Consider the following 19,288-nt stretch of genomic DNA (forward strand, 5'->3'; position numbering starts at 1 on the left):
TTGGGAGAAGCTTTTTTTGCGCTCTGGACGGTTCTCCTCCATCGCTAAATAGTCAGAGCGACATGGCACCGACCGCTCTGCTTTTAAAGGAAAGGAAAACAGGCGATTTGATTGGTCATGATTGAAGCCAGGCTCACCACACCTACTGACAATGTATTCCTCCTAATCCAGCCCCGGTGAGCTTGATCCTGCAAGCTGCTATAATGGAACTACAGCTACAGTTAAGTATAGTATCTGTAGGATAGCCAGGACATTTGTACTGGAAGCAACTTGCAGGCTTTGTGCACATTGACATCAGGAACAAATTACCAAACCATGCAAATTTGATGTTGTTTAAAAATTATTTGCATTTTCCTCTGCATTTGACCCATCCTATACACACAGTGCAGCGCCCAGGGACCAACTCCAGTTCTTTTGCCAGTGCCTTGGTCATTGACAGGAGCATTAACCATAACATACATGTCTGTGATGGTGGGAGGAAGCTGGAGCACCCGGCACCCGGAAACCCACACAAACATCCACACAGAAAAGACCTGTGAAGAGGTTGATCTGATGTGCTGTCCAGGATACTCTGACTCTGCGGTTGTACAGTACATTTACTGATTCAAGATTACATCCAACAGCTGAACCTGCTGTCTTTATGATCTTCCCCTTTCTGTTGTCATCGTCTTTTGATTAGTTTCCTTTACAGCAAATGAAGGCAGAACTGAGAACTGAATTGGAGTTCTCTCTCCAGTGCAGATTATTGTCCATAGTAATACCTAAGTACTTAATTAACCTATTGAGAAGCATTGGAGGTACACTATACCAGTGGTTCTCAACGTGGGGTCTGGGGACCACCAGGGGTCCTTGAGGAGGTTCCAGGGGGTCCCCAGCAAATTGATGAATTGTTAAACTTCAACGTTATTTCATTTACAAGAAGTTAACACAATTAGAGAATGTAGAAGAATGACTGTTCTGATCATAGTTTCTCTGTTATCGCTCTACCTACAATACAGATAGTCATGGAATTCTGGGGAAAATCATATCTGACAATAAATATATTCTCAGATTTGAGACAGAGAGACAAAATCTGATCAACAATATGAGATTAAATAGTTATTACCCTGCAATTTGTGTACAGTAATGTAAAGTGCTACTTTAATTGGTACAATATATGGTCTGACTAGAGCAGGTGGTGTTTTGTGCGCTGCAGTGTGCTTTTATGAATCGCTTTCACAATATGCAAATGATCAAAAGGGGTGGGAGTCCGGGGAAAACGTTAACGCTAATAACGACCCGGTATTTCATGTTTACGAATGAGAAAACACCGTACTGTGACGGTATCTGCCCCGAACGTCACGCCAAACCTGCCGGTAAGTTTGATGAAAAAGCCTCGTCTCTTTCCTGTGGCCTTTAGACCTCAGTGTCCAAAACGAGAGTACGCTGCAAAACATATCCATCTGAACAAGTCATGTCATCTGGTAGTGAGTCTTACAATCTTAATTTTCAGAAAAAAGAGTGAAAGGCCAACTTGTTTCAGGAAGTTTCTTGAATCGTTTTCCTGGGACTTGTGGAGTGATCTGCCTTATTCTTCAAAACTGCATCTTCATCTTGGTATGTAGAACGCAGGATTATTCAACTACCAGTGTGTCAAAGGAGTACACTGACAGCGAACGGACGTAGTGTGTGTGTACCACTAGCGATATCTGCTGCTAGCTAGCACCGGCTGCTAGCTAGCACCGGCTTGTTTTTAGCCAAAGTAGCTAGCTGCTCCAAGACTTTCGTCGGGTCGTATCTCTCCAAGACTCCGGACTTCTCTTGCCTGTGTCAGTTGTGGTTTACCACTTGAGAGACTGACATCCTTCTCCCTCACAATAATCCGATTGTAGCTGGATCAGACACAATACCCTGTGATGACTGTTCCAGAAGGCGAACAGCAGCATAACCAACCTCAAGGAGGACATCCGTAGACTCTCGGATGAGCTGAAAAAGAAAGATGGTCTCTTGTCCAGCTTCATTAACACCGCCTCTTTTCAAGCTAAAAAGATATCAGCGATGAACTCGGCTATATACGACACCATTCTGTGGGATCCACTAACCCGTCCACGACCCTCCTCCTGCTCGACTCCCAATCACCCGGCTACCTGGACAGAGGTAGTGGTCAGGGGCCGCAAGAAGAAGAATGGTCACCAGGCAGTCTCACCACCTCCCCTCAATCTTTCAAACCCCTTCACGATTTTACAGAGCGAAGCACCGATGCATCCAGCGGATCTCTCCGTGGATGCAGCCATCGACCCACGCTCCGCTGCTGGCCCGAAGTCTGGAAGAGCTGCGCCCGCAGCTGCTTGCACCTTACCCGCTCTATCCACCGCTGGCTACAACGACAACAGCGCACCAGGTTCCTCCTCTGCTGCAGCGGCCGTCTCCCATCCCGCCACCGCCGAGCCTCCTGTGGTCACCTCGACTGACTCTGACGTCAGCAATCAACAGTCGGAAATCCTCCGTGCGGACTTTCAACAACTCATCTCTGCCCTAAAGGACACTGGGAAACGCATTCTTATATCTGGTCCAATCCCGACCCTTGGGCGGGGCTGTGGCCGTTTTTCCCGTTTACTATCACTGCACACCTGGCTGAAAGGAGAATGCAGTGCAGCACGAATGAACCTGGACTTTATTGACAATTTCGACCTGTTCTGGAACCATAGTCAACTGTACAGACCCGACGGACTTCATCCAAACCGGCATGGAGCAAAGCTGCTCTCTGCAAACATTGACTATGCATTGGTTAACCTGCAAAATGCCCGTCAGACTGTCTGAGTCAGTCCATGCCACCATGAGGTAACCCACACTCCAAATAATGTTCACTGCTACTGTAAATTTAATGGTAGGGTTCCTGTTACAAGTGAAATTGATCCAAAATCTGGCCAAATTCATCCCCTACCAATCATGGGGCATGGACTGTCAAACTCACCTTCACCTGCTCTACCTGTAAATCACATCCCAATCTGTCTAACACTCAGACACCGTACTCCTGTCTCCAAAATATCCCGTTCAGTAAATTATGACAATCTTATTACCATTACACACACTATAACTCCATCCTCGCCCCCCCCCCCCCCCCCCCCCCCCCCCCCCCCCCCCCCTCCAAATACGGTCTGCTAAATGTGAGATCACTGTCAAACAAATCATTTATCTGTCAAGATTTTATTGTGTCCCAAAATCTAAACTGTTTCTTCATCACTGAGTCATGGCTCACCCCTGATGACCTCTCCCCTCTCATTGAAGCCACTCCTTCAGGCTACTCTCACTTTCATCAACCCAGGTCACATGCACGAGGTGGTGGGGTTGCCGTAATTCACAAAAATGCCCTCAAGTGCTCCATCATCTCTATAGGCCCCTTTTCATCTTTTGAATTTCTGGCTTTTGTGATAGATAGCACCCCGTCGGTTTTCTGCCTACTAGTATACAGACCCCCTAAGCCCAATATTGATTTTATCAGTGAATTCTCTGATCTCCTCTCCCACATTGCTACGAAATACGACAATATTCTCATTCTCGGAGATTTCAACATCCACATTTGCTGTCCCTCTGAAGCCATGACTCGTGATTTTATAAATCTACTTGAATCCTTTGGTCTCCAACAATCTGTGAATGGCCCAACCCATGTTAAAGGCCATACCCTAGATTTAGTTCTGTCCTCAGGTCTCTCTATCTCCAACCCTGTGATAGAAGCTTTTCACCTATCTGATCACAGGGCAATCCTTTTTGACTTCGATCTGCCACACGCTTCTCCTGTCCGCCCTGCTCTTCTCCACTCCCGCATCCTAAACTCTTCCACTGCCACTAGGTTTGCAGAAGCCTATAGAGAGGCTTCCACCACTACCAGAATCGAGGCTGCACCATCTCATGTGAGCACAGAGAAACTTGTCTCACTATTCAACAATACTGTTTCGGCCACCCTTGATTCTGTTGCACCAGTCAAAACTAAAAAACGTAAGCCTTTGGGCTCACCATGGCTTAATAACAGTAATATTAGAGAAATAAGGAGAGCATGCAGAAGGGGAGAGGGGAGGTGGAAGCGAGATAAATTGCAGATCTCATTTCAAATTCTGAAGGATCTCTTGAATGAATACCAGCTGGCTGTCAAAAATGCCAGGGCTCAATACTTTTCCAATCTTATTGACAAAAACTGCCATAATCCCAGGGTACTTTTTAGTGTCTTAAACTCTGTCTCCTCCTCCACTCCCACCGCCTGCTTAGAAGTGTCTGTCTCTAAATGTGAGGATTTTCTAAACTTCTTTAGAGACAAAGTACTAGATATCAGAGCTAGTATTAGTCCATCAGTAAATAGCCTAACCATCTCCTCTGAGAACACTGCAGTCCTAAATTCCCTGAATTCCATCACTTTACCAGAACTTCATCATATTATCTCCTCTATGAAGACCTCCACCTGTTCTCTCGACATTATTCCAACGAAACTCTTCAAAGAAGTTATTGACACCATCGGCCCCAGCATTCTCTCAATTATCAATAGCTCTCTGGAAACCAGCCATGTTCCCCAATCTTTCAAACATGCAGTGGTCCAGCCACTTTTAAAAAAACAGAATCTAGATCCTTTAGTCCTCAATAATTACAGACCAATCTCCAAACTCCCCTTTCTTTCTAAAATCCTTGAGAAAGTAGTATTTAACCAACTGTTGTCCCACCTGGCTCAAAACTGCATTTTTGAAAAATTCCAATCTGGTTTCAGAGCTCTTCACAGTACTGAATCTGCATTACTGAAAATAACGAATGACATGCTTCTAGCTGCTGACTCAGGTAACTGCTCTGTCCTCTTGCTCCTAGATCTAACTGCAGCCTTTGATACAGTAGATCATTCCATTCTCATTCACAGATTAAGCCATTGGGTGGGGGTCTCCGGTTCTGCCTTAAACTGGTTTTATTCATACTTATCTAACAGATCTTTCAGTGTCTCTATTAGCGACTCATCTTCTTCCTCTGCCCCCATGTCCTGTGGTGTCCCCCAAGGTTCCGTACTTGGTCCAATCCTGTTCTCCATCTATTTGCTACCGCTAGGCCACATTATTCAGAAACACAACATTTCCTTTCACTGTTATGCAAATGATACACAGATCTACCTCCCCCTAGAGCCTAATAACTACAACAAATTAACTGACCTCAATAACTGTCTTCATGACATCAAAACCTGGATGGCTGCAAACTTTCTTCAGCTCAATGAGAATAAAACTGAAGTTATCTTATTTGGACCACAGCATTTGACCAGCAGTATTTCTCCTCATCTTGGCCCATTGGCCCCCTCTGTTAAACCGCATGCAAAAAATCTTAGAGTCGTATTTGACTCAGGTTTAAAGTTTGACAAACAAATCAATCACGTAGTAAAAACAAGCTTCATGTAGCTCCGCATCATCTCCAAACTCAGATCAATTCTCTCTACTTCTGACCTGGAGAAAGTCATCCATGCTTTCATATCATCCCGCCTTGATTACTGCAACTCATTATATTTTGGTATCACTCAGTCTTGTTTATCCCGTCTTCAATTAGTCCAAAATGCAGCAGCAAGAGTCTTGACAAGGTCAAAAAAGAGGGAGCACATTACTCCCATTCTTGCCTCCCTACACTGGCTGCCTGTTACAGAATTGATTTTAAAATCAATCCTGTTGTTTGTTTACAAGGTGTTAAATGGTCTCGCCCCCTCTTACATTACAGAACTCCTGTCCCCATATCACACTGTCAGAGTACTGAGATCGTCTGACCAAAGACTTCTGTCTGTCCCGAGATCCAGGACTAAGTGTTATGGGGACAGGGCCTTCTCTATTGCTGCCCCTAAACTTTGGAATTCTCTTCCTCCCACCATCCGATTCTCCCCCACTACTGAGATCTTCAAGAGTCATCTTAAAACACACTTCTACTATCTAGCTTTTAACTGTGCCTAACTTGGCTTAACTACCTCGGGTATTCCCCCTTAAGTCTCTATTGCCACTTTGGGCTCTGTGTGACCATGTGCCTTTACTGTTATTATTATTATTATTATTATTATTTATCATCACTCTGATTTTTCTCCTCTATTATTGTGTTTGTTCTTCTTTTGTTTTTATCTTTCCTCTGTGTGTGTTGTAAAGCACTTTGGATCAACTGTGTTGTGTGTAAAGTGCTATATAAATAAAGTTGAATTGAATTGAAAATTCTTCAACATACTGACACTTGATTCTAGAAAAATTCATTGGAGACAAATGGGTTTAACTCTACTGATAGGATTTTTCACTTGTTTCTTGTTTTAAGGAATATTGTAGATGGTTACAAGTGAAAGCTCTGATCCTTCATTGATTACTTCAGTGATGAAGGAGAGGTGGAGATGAAGGTGAATCAGGGTGGAGCTGGAAAACCGCATGCAGGCTCGCTCAAAACTTTCCTGGATTAATTAAGATGAATTAAGTAGATAAAAATGAAATAGAAAAACTAAAATAAAATAACAATTAAATAGAAAATGAACAAACCTCCATCAGCCTCCACATACAGGCTGTACGGGTGGGAGCGGGTTTTTTCGCCGGTCTTCAAAGCACAGGAGTAATCCCCAGAGTCTGTCGCGGTCAGAGGGTTGAGCTGAAGGGCGGGGCCGGTCTCAGAGAGGGCGTGGCCATTTCTGTACCAGGTGACGTCCAATTGGTGGAAAGAGCAGAATGAAGTGCAGCTCAGTGTGACTCTGCCGCCCGCTCTCACCACTCTCTCACTGCTGGAGCTGGAGATCCTCATTGGAAAGCCATCTGCAATTAATTTTAACAACATATTTTTATAATATTTTTAATTCATGGTTTTTGAGCCTGATTGGTCAAGGACCTGTTAAGACTGTTAATACCCATTAAAATACTTAATGATGTATGTTTTGCTCCTTTGACTTAACAGCACTTTGTAGCTTTGTGAATTAAAGTGCTATATAACTATATTTATAAATAGTAGTAATAGTAGTAGTAGTAGCTGTAGTAGCTGTAGTTGTAGCAGAAAAATAAGTAGTAGTAGCAGTAGTAGTATTAGTGGTATTAGTGTTTGTATTAGTATTAATATTATTATTGTTATTAGTAGTAGTAGTAGTAGTAGTAGTATTTGTAGCAGTAATATTAGTATTAGTATTGAAAATTAAAAGATAAGGTATAAGAAAATTGTCAATGGGGCAAACCTGGTTACATAAAGGTTAAGTAAAATAAAGTATTAGCATCAATGTTAATATATTTTTTAAACCCTGGCTGCAGAACATATCTACCCTTGAGGGACAATTTAATTGAAATATTAGTCTCAGCATTAGCATAATATGATTCCCTTACCAATGACTGTGACATTCACTCCTGGTTGCCCAGCAAAGTGTCCTCTGCTGTTATCTGCTTCCATTCTGAAGCGGTGAGACGCTGAGTCTCTTAATTGTATATTCATAATCTGCAAAGTGCAGTTTCTGCTGAAGTCTCCCAGATATCGGTAGCGGTGGTTCTTGTTTGTAGAGTTGCTGTCGTACACTGATGGAGTGCTGCCATGGCAAATCAGATGGTTCTGACACCAGACAACCCTCACTATCCTCAGAGAAACTCTTCTGTTCTGCTGCACAAAGTCCTTCATGGGTGTGAAGGAGCAGGGGATGGTTACAGTCGATCCTTTCACAGCACAAATAGGACCTGGATAGTTCACACCTTGACCCAGAGCGCCTGGAAGAAAGAGCAGGATGTTGAATTAGCAGAGTTGCTGGATGACACTGCAGCCCCTGGACTCTTTCTGGGAGGAAAGTGAAGAAGAACTTGGGTTTAAACACGACATGTTGGAAAACTGAATCAGAATCATTTTATTCACACACCAAGTCTGTGCAGGCAGTAGTCGTGGTGGCACACATGGCACAGGGATAAAATTAAATTATATAAAACTTGATCGCTGTGTTGAAATTGGGTTGTTGCAGCAGCAAATATTAATAATACACAACCAATAGTTTCAATACTACAACATGATAACTAGAAATACATGAATGGAAGTAGGAAAAGCATGGATTACAGTATTAAGAGGTTGTGCAAAAATAGCAGCATTAGTAGCTGTGGAACTAACCCTAACAAGAGAAAATAATGAAAGATATGCATTATTTTAAAACATAGCACAAGACATGAAATATGTGCAGTCTGAAATAAGTCAAAAATTATAAAATATAGGCTAAATATATGAGAAATGAGAGGAAAATGTGAATACAAAGGAAAACGTGAGATTACATTTTATATACAGGATGTGGATAAATGTACAAGGAGCTCAACAGTAGAAAAAGCTTCAGTTCTTCTGTCACCATCAGTACAGGTAACCAACAGTGAGGAAGTCGAGCGCCAGAAAACAGAATAAAATCTCTATTTCTTATGATTTGTTATATTGTTGAAGATTATTTTGACCAAAAACAGCAACAGTTTAAATGAAGACTTAGTTAATGAGAGGATTTTAGAGATCTGGTCTTGTCAGCTGACAGCATGTGTACAGTTTATACAAAACTCAAAACACCAACAACAGTAACATGCTGTGCTCTTACCAGCCAGAAGCAGCACAAAGCCCCAGGGAATCTTTTTGGCCCAAACCTCCATCCTTACTCTCCTCTGTGTCTTTCAACCTGTTCACTCTTCTTCTCCTGCCTTTAAACGGTGTAAGACCGAACAGCAGTGGTGAGTAAGAGGTTAATAGGCTGTGTGACTGACAGATTCTGAAGTCAGGTAGGAAATGTCACTTTCTTACTTCCTCCTTTCTTTATTTTCCCAAGAACTGTTACCATTATTGTTACTTCCCTTAAATTTTACCACCAAACTAAACACAGTGAATATGAATACAAGCAATTTGGTTAAGCTTGCACGCATTATGGTTAAGACATACTGAATCTCGCTCTGAACACTGATCAGAACTATACTCACCCAAACTACCCTGTATCTCCACTTAAAGGAAAACTCCCCCTTAAACACTCTATTTTGGGCTCTATTTTTCCGTGGCGGTGCCTGGTGGACGGCGGGGCTTTGGCTCACCTGTGCCGGTTGGTATTTTGCTGACTCGCCGTGAACTTGACTGTGCAGCAGGTGGAGTGTCAGCAACGATCCAGCAGCTCAGTTCAATTTTGGTGTCAAAGATTACGGGTATTTTCATTCTTACTATTTTCACAAATGTGGCTGGCTGTGGTGTGAATGATTGTCATCCCACATAGAGCTGTCATGATGCGCCATGGAGAATTGAGGAGGCAGAGCTTCCTCTATAGAGGAACCAGGAACCGGCTGGTGGACGAACCCCTCCCAAGCCAAACTCCCCACCAACTTCCTTTTGGCTCTTTGCCTAATATCACCAAAATGTTTCCTACATTGGGCAACAGTTCTCCTAGAACCAGAGCAACACGGTAACCAAATGTGTTTTCCCCTCCCAAGCCAATTCAGCATCATCTGCCCTCGGTGGGCTATTTCTCTCCCACACAAGGACTTCAGTTTCCTCTTGGGAGAAGCTTTTTTTGCGCTCTGGACGGTTCTCCTCCATCGCTAAATAGTCAGAGCGACATGGCACGACCGCTCTGCTTTTAAAGGAAAGGAAAACAGGCGATTTGATTGGTCATGATTGAAGCCAGGCTCACCACACCTACTGACAATGTATTCCTCCTAATCCAGCCCCGGTGAGCTTGATCCTGCAAGCTGCTATAATGGAACTACAGCTACAGTTAAGTATAGTATCTGTAGGATAGCCAGGACATTTGTACTGGAAGCAACTTGCAGGCTTTGTGCACATTGACATCAGGAACAAATTACCAAACCATGCAAATTTGATGTTGTTTAAAAATTATTTGCATTTTCCTCTGCATTTGACCCATCCTATACACACAGTGCAGCGCCCGGGGACCAACTCCAGTTCTTTTGCCAGTGCCTTGGTCATTGACAGGAGCATTAACCATAACATACATGTCTGTGATGGTGGGAGGAAGCTGGAGCACCCGGCACCCGGAAACCCACACAAACATCCACACAGAAAAGACCTGTGAAGAGGTTGATCTGATGTGCTGTCCAGGATACTCTGACTCTGCGGTTGTACAGTACATTTACTGATTCAAGATTACATCCAACAGCTGAACCTGCTGTCTTTATGATCTTCCCCTTTCTGTTGTCATCATCTTTTGATTAGTTTCCTTTACAGCAAATGAAGGCAGAACTGAGAACTGAATTGGAGTTCTCTCTCCAGTGCAGATTATTGTCCATAGTAATACCTAAGTACTTAATTAACCTATTGAGAAGCATTGGAGGTACACTATACCAGTGGTTCTCAACGTGGGGTCCGGGGACCACCAGGGGTCCTTGAGGAGGTTCCAGGGGGTCCCCAGCAAATTGATGAATTGTTAAACTTCAACGTTATTTCATTTACAAGAAGTGAACACAATTAGAGAATGTAGAAGAATGACTGTTCTGATCATAGTTTCTCTGTTATCGCTCTACCTACAATACAGACAGTCATGGAATTCTGGAGAAAATCATATCTGACAATAAATATATTCTCAGATTTGGGTCCGAGAGACAAAATCTCATCAGATGGGGGTCTGTGGCCCAAATGTGGACTAAATTAGGGTCCTTGATATGAAAAAGGTTGAGAATCACTGCACTATACTACAATGTAATTCCTGGAAAATCCCCCTAATACATAATGTAACCTCTACCAAAAGGTGACCAGACCTTTGCCTCAGCCCTAATTTGTATATGAAAATATCAGCTGATTCAGCTTGCCACAGTCCAGCAACAACAGGACTAGATGTCTGGCAGAGGGTTTACCTGAGGTTCACCTGCAATTACATAAGAGTCTTCAAACTTTGAGTGATTTGCTCCATAGACTGAGAAAATTGAGAATATCAGCATTATTGCAAACTGGGCATCTGGCTTTTCAGCTTGTGAGTATAACTTCACTGGATTCTTTCTGAACAGCTAGTTTGGAGGTTGGAGCAGCAGCTTTGTCTCAACTGAAGGAGGAATTTAGGGAGAAAACCAATAATTCAAGACCTGATCCTGTATCAGTCTGTTGTGACGTCTTATCTCTCGTTATCTTTCCACTACTGGCTTTGCTTGTGTTTTCATTTACTGATCAAAAGGCTTTTTTTTTCACTCTCAAATTAATTTACTGCGCTCTTGATATTAGGATAAATGGAATCATATTCTTTATACTATTATAGTAAAATTGACTTGTATTCTTTATAATATAATAAAATGGACCTGTATGTTGCATCATGGTGGAATCTGTTTCCATCAACCAGCCTGTCAAAATACTTTGTGTACATACATACTTTATTTGTTTATTTATTTATGTATTTTCAAAAATTGCAGATATGATAAAAGTCTGGATTGAGGTTTTAAGCATGATTATTCTGATCTAGGTTCATGTATCAGCCAGTAGCCATTTCACAGATGAAACCTCAGCATGTAATTAATCTCTAGTTTACTCAGTGAGTTCCATCCTACTCAGAAAGGATTCACAACCATCTGATTGTACGTCGTTTGATTTTGTTTCTGTACTCTAACCACAGCTCAGCCTGTTGCAGGCTGCCAGTCTGTCTGCAGACTTTAGTTTTAGTTCCTTTAACCTGACCAGTACATAAAGAAACAAAGGCACCTATTCAAGCAGCTAGATAGATAGATAGATAGATAGATAGATAGATAGATAGATAGACAGATAGATAGATAGATAGATAGATAGATAGATAGACAGACAGACAGACCAAAAAGAAAGAAAAACACAAGCAAATGTCAATCGTTTATGCTCAGAAAATTTTAAAACTATTATTTTGTATTATTTTTGATCTGGATGTGTTGTACACTGTGCAGTTATATTAAGTGCAAGTGGAATATTTAACTTTCAACAAATGTAGGATGATTGCAATGAGATTTCTGCATTAGTTCAACATAATTTTAGTATTATACCATTTAGTTTTCATAAACTAAATAAATAAACTGTTTAGCTAATCTAACAGAGAGCCACACCTGCAGTTCAGAAATTTAAACAAAATAGTTGGTTAAATAGTCAAATTTGGCTATGGGTGGAGCCTGGCACTGGTGCTCACTTCACTTGTTTACTGTCGTAGGAACAAGAAGGAAGTTCCCACAGTTATTTAACTAGTGAAACAGAACTGACGGGACACCGGTGTGAGCTACTGCAGCCTGTTCTGACTTCTACATGAAAAGTATTGCCTTGATTAAACTCTGGTGTGGACAGGGACTTTCCTAACAGTCAGGTCGCAGTAACAATAAATCAAATTTACTTGCTGATCTAAACTTGTTCTGCTGAAAAACAAACTAGCCATTTCCGGGGGATTGTGAGAGAATCTTGTTTCAAACTCAGCCAATCAGCTGCCTTTGGCCCAGCCAGGTCTCCCATCCCATGATCTGATGAAGAGAATTTCTCCAGACCTCGTCGTTTGAGCCGGAGCTGTGGCTACATAAGATTACTCTTTAGCAAACAGCTTTTAAATGAGATTTTCTCTATATGATAAGCATAATGTGTGGCTCATCTGGTGCTGTTTTTGGTGTTGATGACACCGGTACACCAATATGGTGTTGATGTTGTTTTTTTCTTTTAAAGGTGTTTGTGATTGCCTTTACCCAGGGTGCCAATAATTATTTCTGTGATAAAGTCCCCATCTATCTATTTATCTATCTATCTATTTATCTATCTATCTATCTATCTATCTATCTATCTATCTATCTATCTATCTATTTATCTATCTATCAATCTATCTATCTATCTATCTATCTATCTATCTATCTATCTATCTATCTATCTATCTATATCTATCTATCTATCTATTTATCTATCTATCTATCTATCTATCTATCTATCTATTTATCTATCTATCTATCTATCTATCTATTTATCTATCTCTCTCTCTCACAGTGAAGATGGTTTGTCGCCTCCCACTCACCCTTCTGCTCTCAGGTGAGATTTCATAGTGAGACCTCAAAGATCTTTCCAGTAAACTCTGACTTTTTGATTATTATTATTGTTATTATTATTATTACTTCTTACTTTTAATGTATGTTTTGGCTGAAAAGAACAACAGATAAACTCTCACTCCTTTGTTAACCTGAGGAAGAGCTGGGCCGAAGCGCAGAGCTACTGCAGAGAGAAGAACGCTGACTTGGCCTCCATGGAGGATGAAACCACAGCGACTGAAGTGAAGACGAGCCAACCCAGATGTCTGATTACACAGCGAAGGCCTGGATAGGATTGTTCAGCAATATTTCTCAGTGGTTTTGGTCGGCAGATCGACGAAAAGAAGCCAATTTTTACAACCGGGCTGTCGGCCAGCCGGACAGTTATGGGGGTCGTGAGTTCTGCGTGGCGACAAAGATCAGCGGAAAGTGGACTGATGCGGTCTGTGGTTCAGAGAGGCCCTTTGTTTGTTTCACCAGTGAGTATCTCAACAATCTCCTGACCACAACTGTGTGCTCAAATCATGGTTTTTGAAAGCATCACTAATAAGCCCTACTCAGGCTCCCATTTGAATCTTCCTTATCTGTAATTTGTGAAATAAAACTTTCAGTGCAAATTACCTGCTGAAATTTCCCGAAGGCAAAGATACGATATGATAATGCAAACTGAACTCTCAGTAATTTCAGCTGTAACTTGTTTTTGGCGCTTCTGGCTTCCTCATCTAGTTGTGCAGTTTCTTTCTTCCTCCTGTCATGAAAAATGGAGGCAGTGGTAGACTCTCCTGAGGAAGGTTTTTACTGCATTTTCGGAGCAAACTTAAAAGTTTTGCTTTGCTGTGGCCCAGGAAAGGCAAATTGTAAAATCTTGACCATATACAATTGTATCTGATGCACCAGTAATTTCAGTGAATTTCATGATCCTGTGCAAATGCATTTCACAAAATGCAGAGGTTTGGGCTTAATGAATCAATTGCATGATGTCAGCTATGCACAAACACACATAAAATCACCTCTCAATGCTTTCCAGAGCTAGCAAATGGCAAAAAGACATACCACAGTGAAGATGGTCTGGTGGAAAGCCAGGGATTACTGTAGGAACAGTCACACGGATTTGGCTGTTATTACAACCTCAACTGAGAATCAAGTTGTGCAGAAACTCCTACCAGAGACATCATGGATTGGTCTGACAACGATATCCGTGGGTCTGGTCTGGCAGGGGTAAACGTCCCTTTCCAAACTGGGCACACACACACAGCCTGAGAACAGCCGGAGGACGCCCTGCAGTGGCACGATGAGAAATGTGACCTGTGTGCGTGTATGTATGTGTTTTAAGGACCAAAACAGACTATCTTGAGGTTGAAGCTCCAGTGTGATGGTGACTTAACGGATCCAGCCGTCCGTGGCTCACTCCTCCAGCAGGTATGAGGATGATGTGTGAGAGGCTTGTTGTTTTGTTTCTGTTCAGGTGTCCAGGTTCACTAAGGAAGCGTTGAGAGGGCATTTTTTGCGCCTGCTTTTCATCACATTCACTAAGAAATTCATGCAAATACAGTTGTGACACAAACAAGCCACAGCACCGCTCAAGCAAATACCCCATTCATCACCATTTGCAAATAGGAAATAGCTGGTGCTGTAAGTCTAATCCACCCAGACTGGCACCCTAAACCCTAAAGGCCCTTTATAATTCTCTGATTTGATTTGAGATTGTAGGATGAAAACCCTCTGCCTGCTGTCTGACGATCACACCAACTCCCCCAAATGATTGTAGCACATATAAGATCTTCTTATATGTGCTACAATCATTTGGGGGAGTTGGTGTGTTGGGGAGTCGTGAGTTAGTGAAGTGGGTGCAATCTTAATTTGCACTACAAATAAATATTACGTGGGCAAAATAATGAGAGTATAGTGTCACAGCAGAGGTTCAAAATGGAGATCAAATTTACATATGCATGACCATGACAGGCACAGAGAGGCTTTATTTTCTGAGCAGTGTTACGCAGCTTCACACTCATTGTGAACGGCTAGTGAACAGCATGGCTTTCTGATTTGGTCATTTTGGTGAAAAAGTCTCTCGCACTCTTCCCTGTGTGAACCTTTAATGAATCAGGGTCAGAGTGTTTGTTGAAAGATTACCAACAGTATTCTTTGATGATTCTCATGTCAAAAAAAAAAAAAAAAAAAAAATCCAAACAAATACAGTATTCAATTTTTTCCCCAGAATTGTATTCTTGTCAGAGTGGAAAAGCTCTGAAACAATATTTAGACCATCATAAACTCTCCATTCATACCCCGACTAATGAAATAATTTGGGTCAGGAGGAACCTCCATCATACTGGAGATGGGCAACACTGACTGGCCGATATCTGATTTTTAATGAAAGGCCATCATCACCAAACCGATATATCAGTCTCAGTCACCTCAGTCTCAGTATGTAACCAACCTGTGTTTTATCACTTTTACATGTGCAAATATGTAAACTTGAAATAAACTCAAAATCTCTCCCAGCTGCATACAGCTGTTGAAAACGGCGGAACCAACTTCAAACTATGCTGGAGATCCCCGCCAGAAATACTGGAGGAAGAAGAGCGAGAACATGAACCAGGTCTAAACTAATCTTTGAAATTAACCAAAAGTTTTTGGTTTGCACCACCTTGTGGAAGTAAACTACTTACAGCTCTCTTAAGGTGGTATTGTGTATTTTGAGTCTGTCTGTCCTCCAGATGTCTGTGGACTGAGGCCTTAAAGCAATATTCCACTTAGTTTAAACATGGAGGTTATTTGGCGCTCGACCGCCATGAAAACCAGAATATAATCTACTCACCCAGATCAGATCAGCTGGATGAGTTTGTAGCATTTAGATTTTTACTTCCCATTCGTTTGAATGGAAACTGACATTGAACACGTTGGTGAACAGATTCAACAACAGATCCTGCTTTTAAGACAACAAAGCATCCTGGGTCCGTCATCATTTTGCAATTCTATTCTTGGTTTACACTAAAATTAGTATTTAAAAATAAAAGTAGATCCGGTCTCCCGTCCATCGGGAGGATCGGTGGGCCGCTCGCTTTATGGGCCGGTGTCCACGGCACTTTGAGCCGCCTATTTCATAAACGAGAGAGAGAGAGAGAGAGAGAGAGAGAGAGAGAGAGAGAGAGAGAGAGAGAGAGAGAGAGAGAGAGAGGTGAGCGATGACCCCACCCCTCGCGAACGGAGTGTCAGATGAGCCGATCAGCGTGAGCGTGAAAAATCTGAACGCTACAAACTGGTCCAGCTGCATCTGATCTTGGTGAGGAGATTATATTCTGGTTTTCAAATAAATAACTCCATGTTAAAACTAAGTGGAATATTGCTTTAAATCGGTTATTGATGTTCCATAATCCGGAGCCACCCTCATTTTAGAGCCTCAGCTAAATGTCAAAATACGATGAACATTTAAAACACTCATGTTGAACAAGATGGTATCAGGTTTACAAATCAATAATTTGCATTCATATTAGGGTTTGTGTTCAAGTCAATACATTCATGATAAATTAATCATTTGATTGCCTATTTTTTTTTGTAATACTAATTTACTTGCTGTGGGTTTGGTAAGCTAATTTAAGTTGGGACAGTAGGTTTGGACTGTACATCAACATATTGTTGCATATTGTTGACTTGTAATCTTCCACCGTCCTTTGAGTTTTTCAGTTAGCACACATTTATATTTCTCATATTTTTTTGCTATTCAATGTATGTATGTATGTTTTTAGGAGTCCAAGCACAGCAGCTGCTGCAACCTAATGTTTTTGTAGATTTTGTGTTCTGCTTCTTTGTCTACCTTAAAACGATCTGGAGCTCAGATACTGCAAGTTCCATATTTCGTGGAAATACTACTCAGCCAAAAAAAAGAAATAATACACCAAACAGCCAGAAGGGGGCGCGAGAACAAGCCAATAACTCCTGAACTGAATAGGCTAGAATCTTTTTTTCCCTCAGCTTCTGTCACTGAACATGTCACTCATCTGTAAAACCTGCAATGAAACCTGCCTCTTCCTGCTTTAAGGAGCTGCTGACCCACCCAAGTATTTTTTAGTGGAGAGTTGAATAGTCACATGATGGTCTAAATGCAGACTGAAGGCTTTTCCACCCTGAAAAAATAAAAATGATGATACAATATATACATTCATGTATCTCACCTGCACATATTGGTAATTTGCATTTATTGCACACATTAGTAATTTGCATCTCCTCTTTGTGTTTATCATCAGATTTTCTAACTATTTCTATCACTTCACTAATATGTTTTATCACTGTACGAATAAACTAAACTATATAACACTATAACTAGATTGTAATAACCATATTAAAGTTGTTATGACTCACCTGTATTTCTTTTATACACAACATGCAGCTCAAATTGCTTTACATCAATAGAAGGCAGATAAAAGACAGATAAAAAGATACAATTAATATAAAAGAACAAGCAAAATGCATTGCATTAAAAGAATCAAATCAAGTAAAATAGAAAGATATTTTTACCCCCTTAAAGGAAACACAGAATCAAAGAATGAAAGAAAGTTATGGAAGAATGTTCCTGTTCATTTAACATAGATAGATAGATAGATAGATAGATAGATAGATAGATAGATAGATACTGTACATACAGTAGATCTCATCTATGTTCTATGTCATGTGACACCTCTGTTAATCCAGTTTGCCAAGACCAGACCTGACAGCATTCCTGGAATAGTGAGGGTCTTTCTCATTGAAGTAATCTGACTACTTTTCATGAAGACAATAATCCTCCTCACTTTACCGTTTGTCCTTTTACATCATTGAGGTTTTGTGATCTCCTATAGAGCTGTGCATGGTCAGGCACCGGCCTACATTAGAGATCTACTGCAGCCCGGTGTCTCCAGCAGGTCTCTAAGGTCCTCTGATCAGGGTTTGCTGGCTGTTCCTCGATTGAGGCTAAAAACTAAAGGAGACTGTGCTTTAGAGGTTGTGGCTCCTAAACTTTGGAACTCTCTCCCTCTGGACTTAAGATCTGTGGACACTGTGGACTCTTTTAAAAAGCAGCTCAAGACCCATTTGTCACTTGCCTTTGTGTAATTTTCTATTTACTTTTGTTTTTATTGTGTTTTATGTCTGTATGTATGTTTATGCTTTATTTCCCCTGTGAAGCACTTTGTGACGTCTCTGCTCTCGAAAGGTGCTATTTAAATAAAGTTACTTACTTACTTACTTTAATGCAATGGACTGATTGTCACGGGGAGGTGTGGTGAGGACCCAAACGCAGGACAGCGAGGCAGGTTGTGATCAAACCCCAGGACTGGGTGTTTAATTGAACAGATAGCAGGTGACACAGGAAATCCAAAAACACGAGCTCTACACAAACTGACACAAACATAACACAATACAGAACAATGAACCGACAAAGACTGACTGGGGAAACAAGACTAATATACACATGGGGTGATTACAAATGAGGTACAGGTGTGTGGGAGCAGGAGCTGGGGGAGAGAGGGAGCCACACCCACACTACACACTGACAGACAAACCAGGAGGCGGAGACACAAGGGAGGCAGGGAACACAGAAAGAAACACACAGGCAGGTCATGGCCGAACCATGACACTGATGTTTGCCTGATGAAGGTCCGATGACTGAAACGTCATATAAGGGTAGACAGCGTGCAGGATTCTATTCCTTTCTCAGCATCTACCTTTTCGCTTGTTGTCCTGCACACCTGTCACTCAAAGACCTTTAGGTGTGCAAAAATGTATTTTTTCTTAACTTAATGCAATGGACTAAAAAAATCAACTGGAGAGGATAGCTTAGATCCATTTTTTCTTAAAGAATCTCTGGTTAGTATGACAAAAGGAAAAAAAAAACTCACTGACTCCACCATGTCACTCCACCCTGCTGTGGTTATGGCTTGACTGGTGAGTTTGATCTTACATGTCTAACCATTTTGAACCTCTGCTGTGACACTATACTCTTTGAAAATTTTGGGCTTGTCTTAACTTTATATAGCCCAGTCTCTCAATGCTCAATGTGTTTATTTTGCAATAAATACATTTATTTTTTACACTAATAGTTTATTTTGTCATCTCTCAAATAAGCCAATCTGTCATCGCATTGTTGCCCAAATCACTTTCCTCCACCTTACCTTGGTTCTTAGATTTTACTAGCATGCCATTTTATGTTTATACTATTCACAAATAAACAAGTGTTTTTGTCTCTGGGTAGCTCCAAGGTTATAAACTTGATCTTTGGCTTTTTTGGAACAAATATAATAACCTTGGTAATATATTCATCTTTACTAAGTCAACTCGTAAGATAATACTCAATCTTGATTATCTTAACA

At 41.3% G+C, this 19,288-nt stretch overlaps 1 protein-coding gene across 1 annotated transcript; it reads right to left on the reverse strand.

Moving 5' to 3' along the window:
* Nucleotides 1-6,401: 6,401 nt before the first annotated feature.
* Nucleotides 6,402-8,677, reverse strand: LOC139660720 (sialoadhesin-like). Its single transcript, XM_071538925.1, has 4 exons — nucleotides 8,543-8,677; nucleotides 7,320-7,691; nucleotides 6,498-6,764; nucleotides 6,402-6,412 (listed from the first exon to the last, which is right to left on the reverse strand). The coding sequence occupies exons 1-4, from the start codon at nucleotides 8,592-8,594 to the stop codon at nucleotides 6,402-6,404; spliced, it is 702 nt and encodes a 233-aa protein (XP_071395026.1). The 5' UTR covers nucleotides 8,595-8,677.
* Between the last annotated feature and the right edge of the window lie 10,611 nt (nucleotides 8,678-19,288).

The sequence above is a fragment of the Centroberyx affinis genome, unplaced genomic scaffold, assembly GCF_046629955.1.
Source record: "Centroberyx affinis isolate AG114_WGS23_722 - 3 ecotype Tasmania unplaced genomic scaffold, CSIRO-AGI_Caff_v1 ptg003372l_1, whole genome shotgun sequence".
In the NCBI taxonomy this organism is placed as follows: Eukaryota; Metazoa; Chordata; class Actinopteri; order Beryciformes; family Berycidae; genus Centroberyx; species Centroberyx affinis.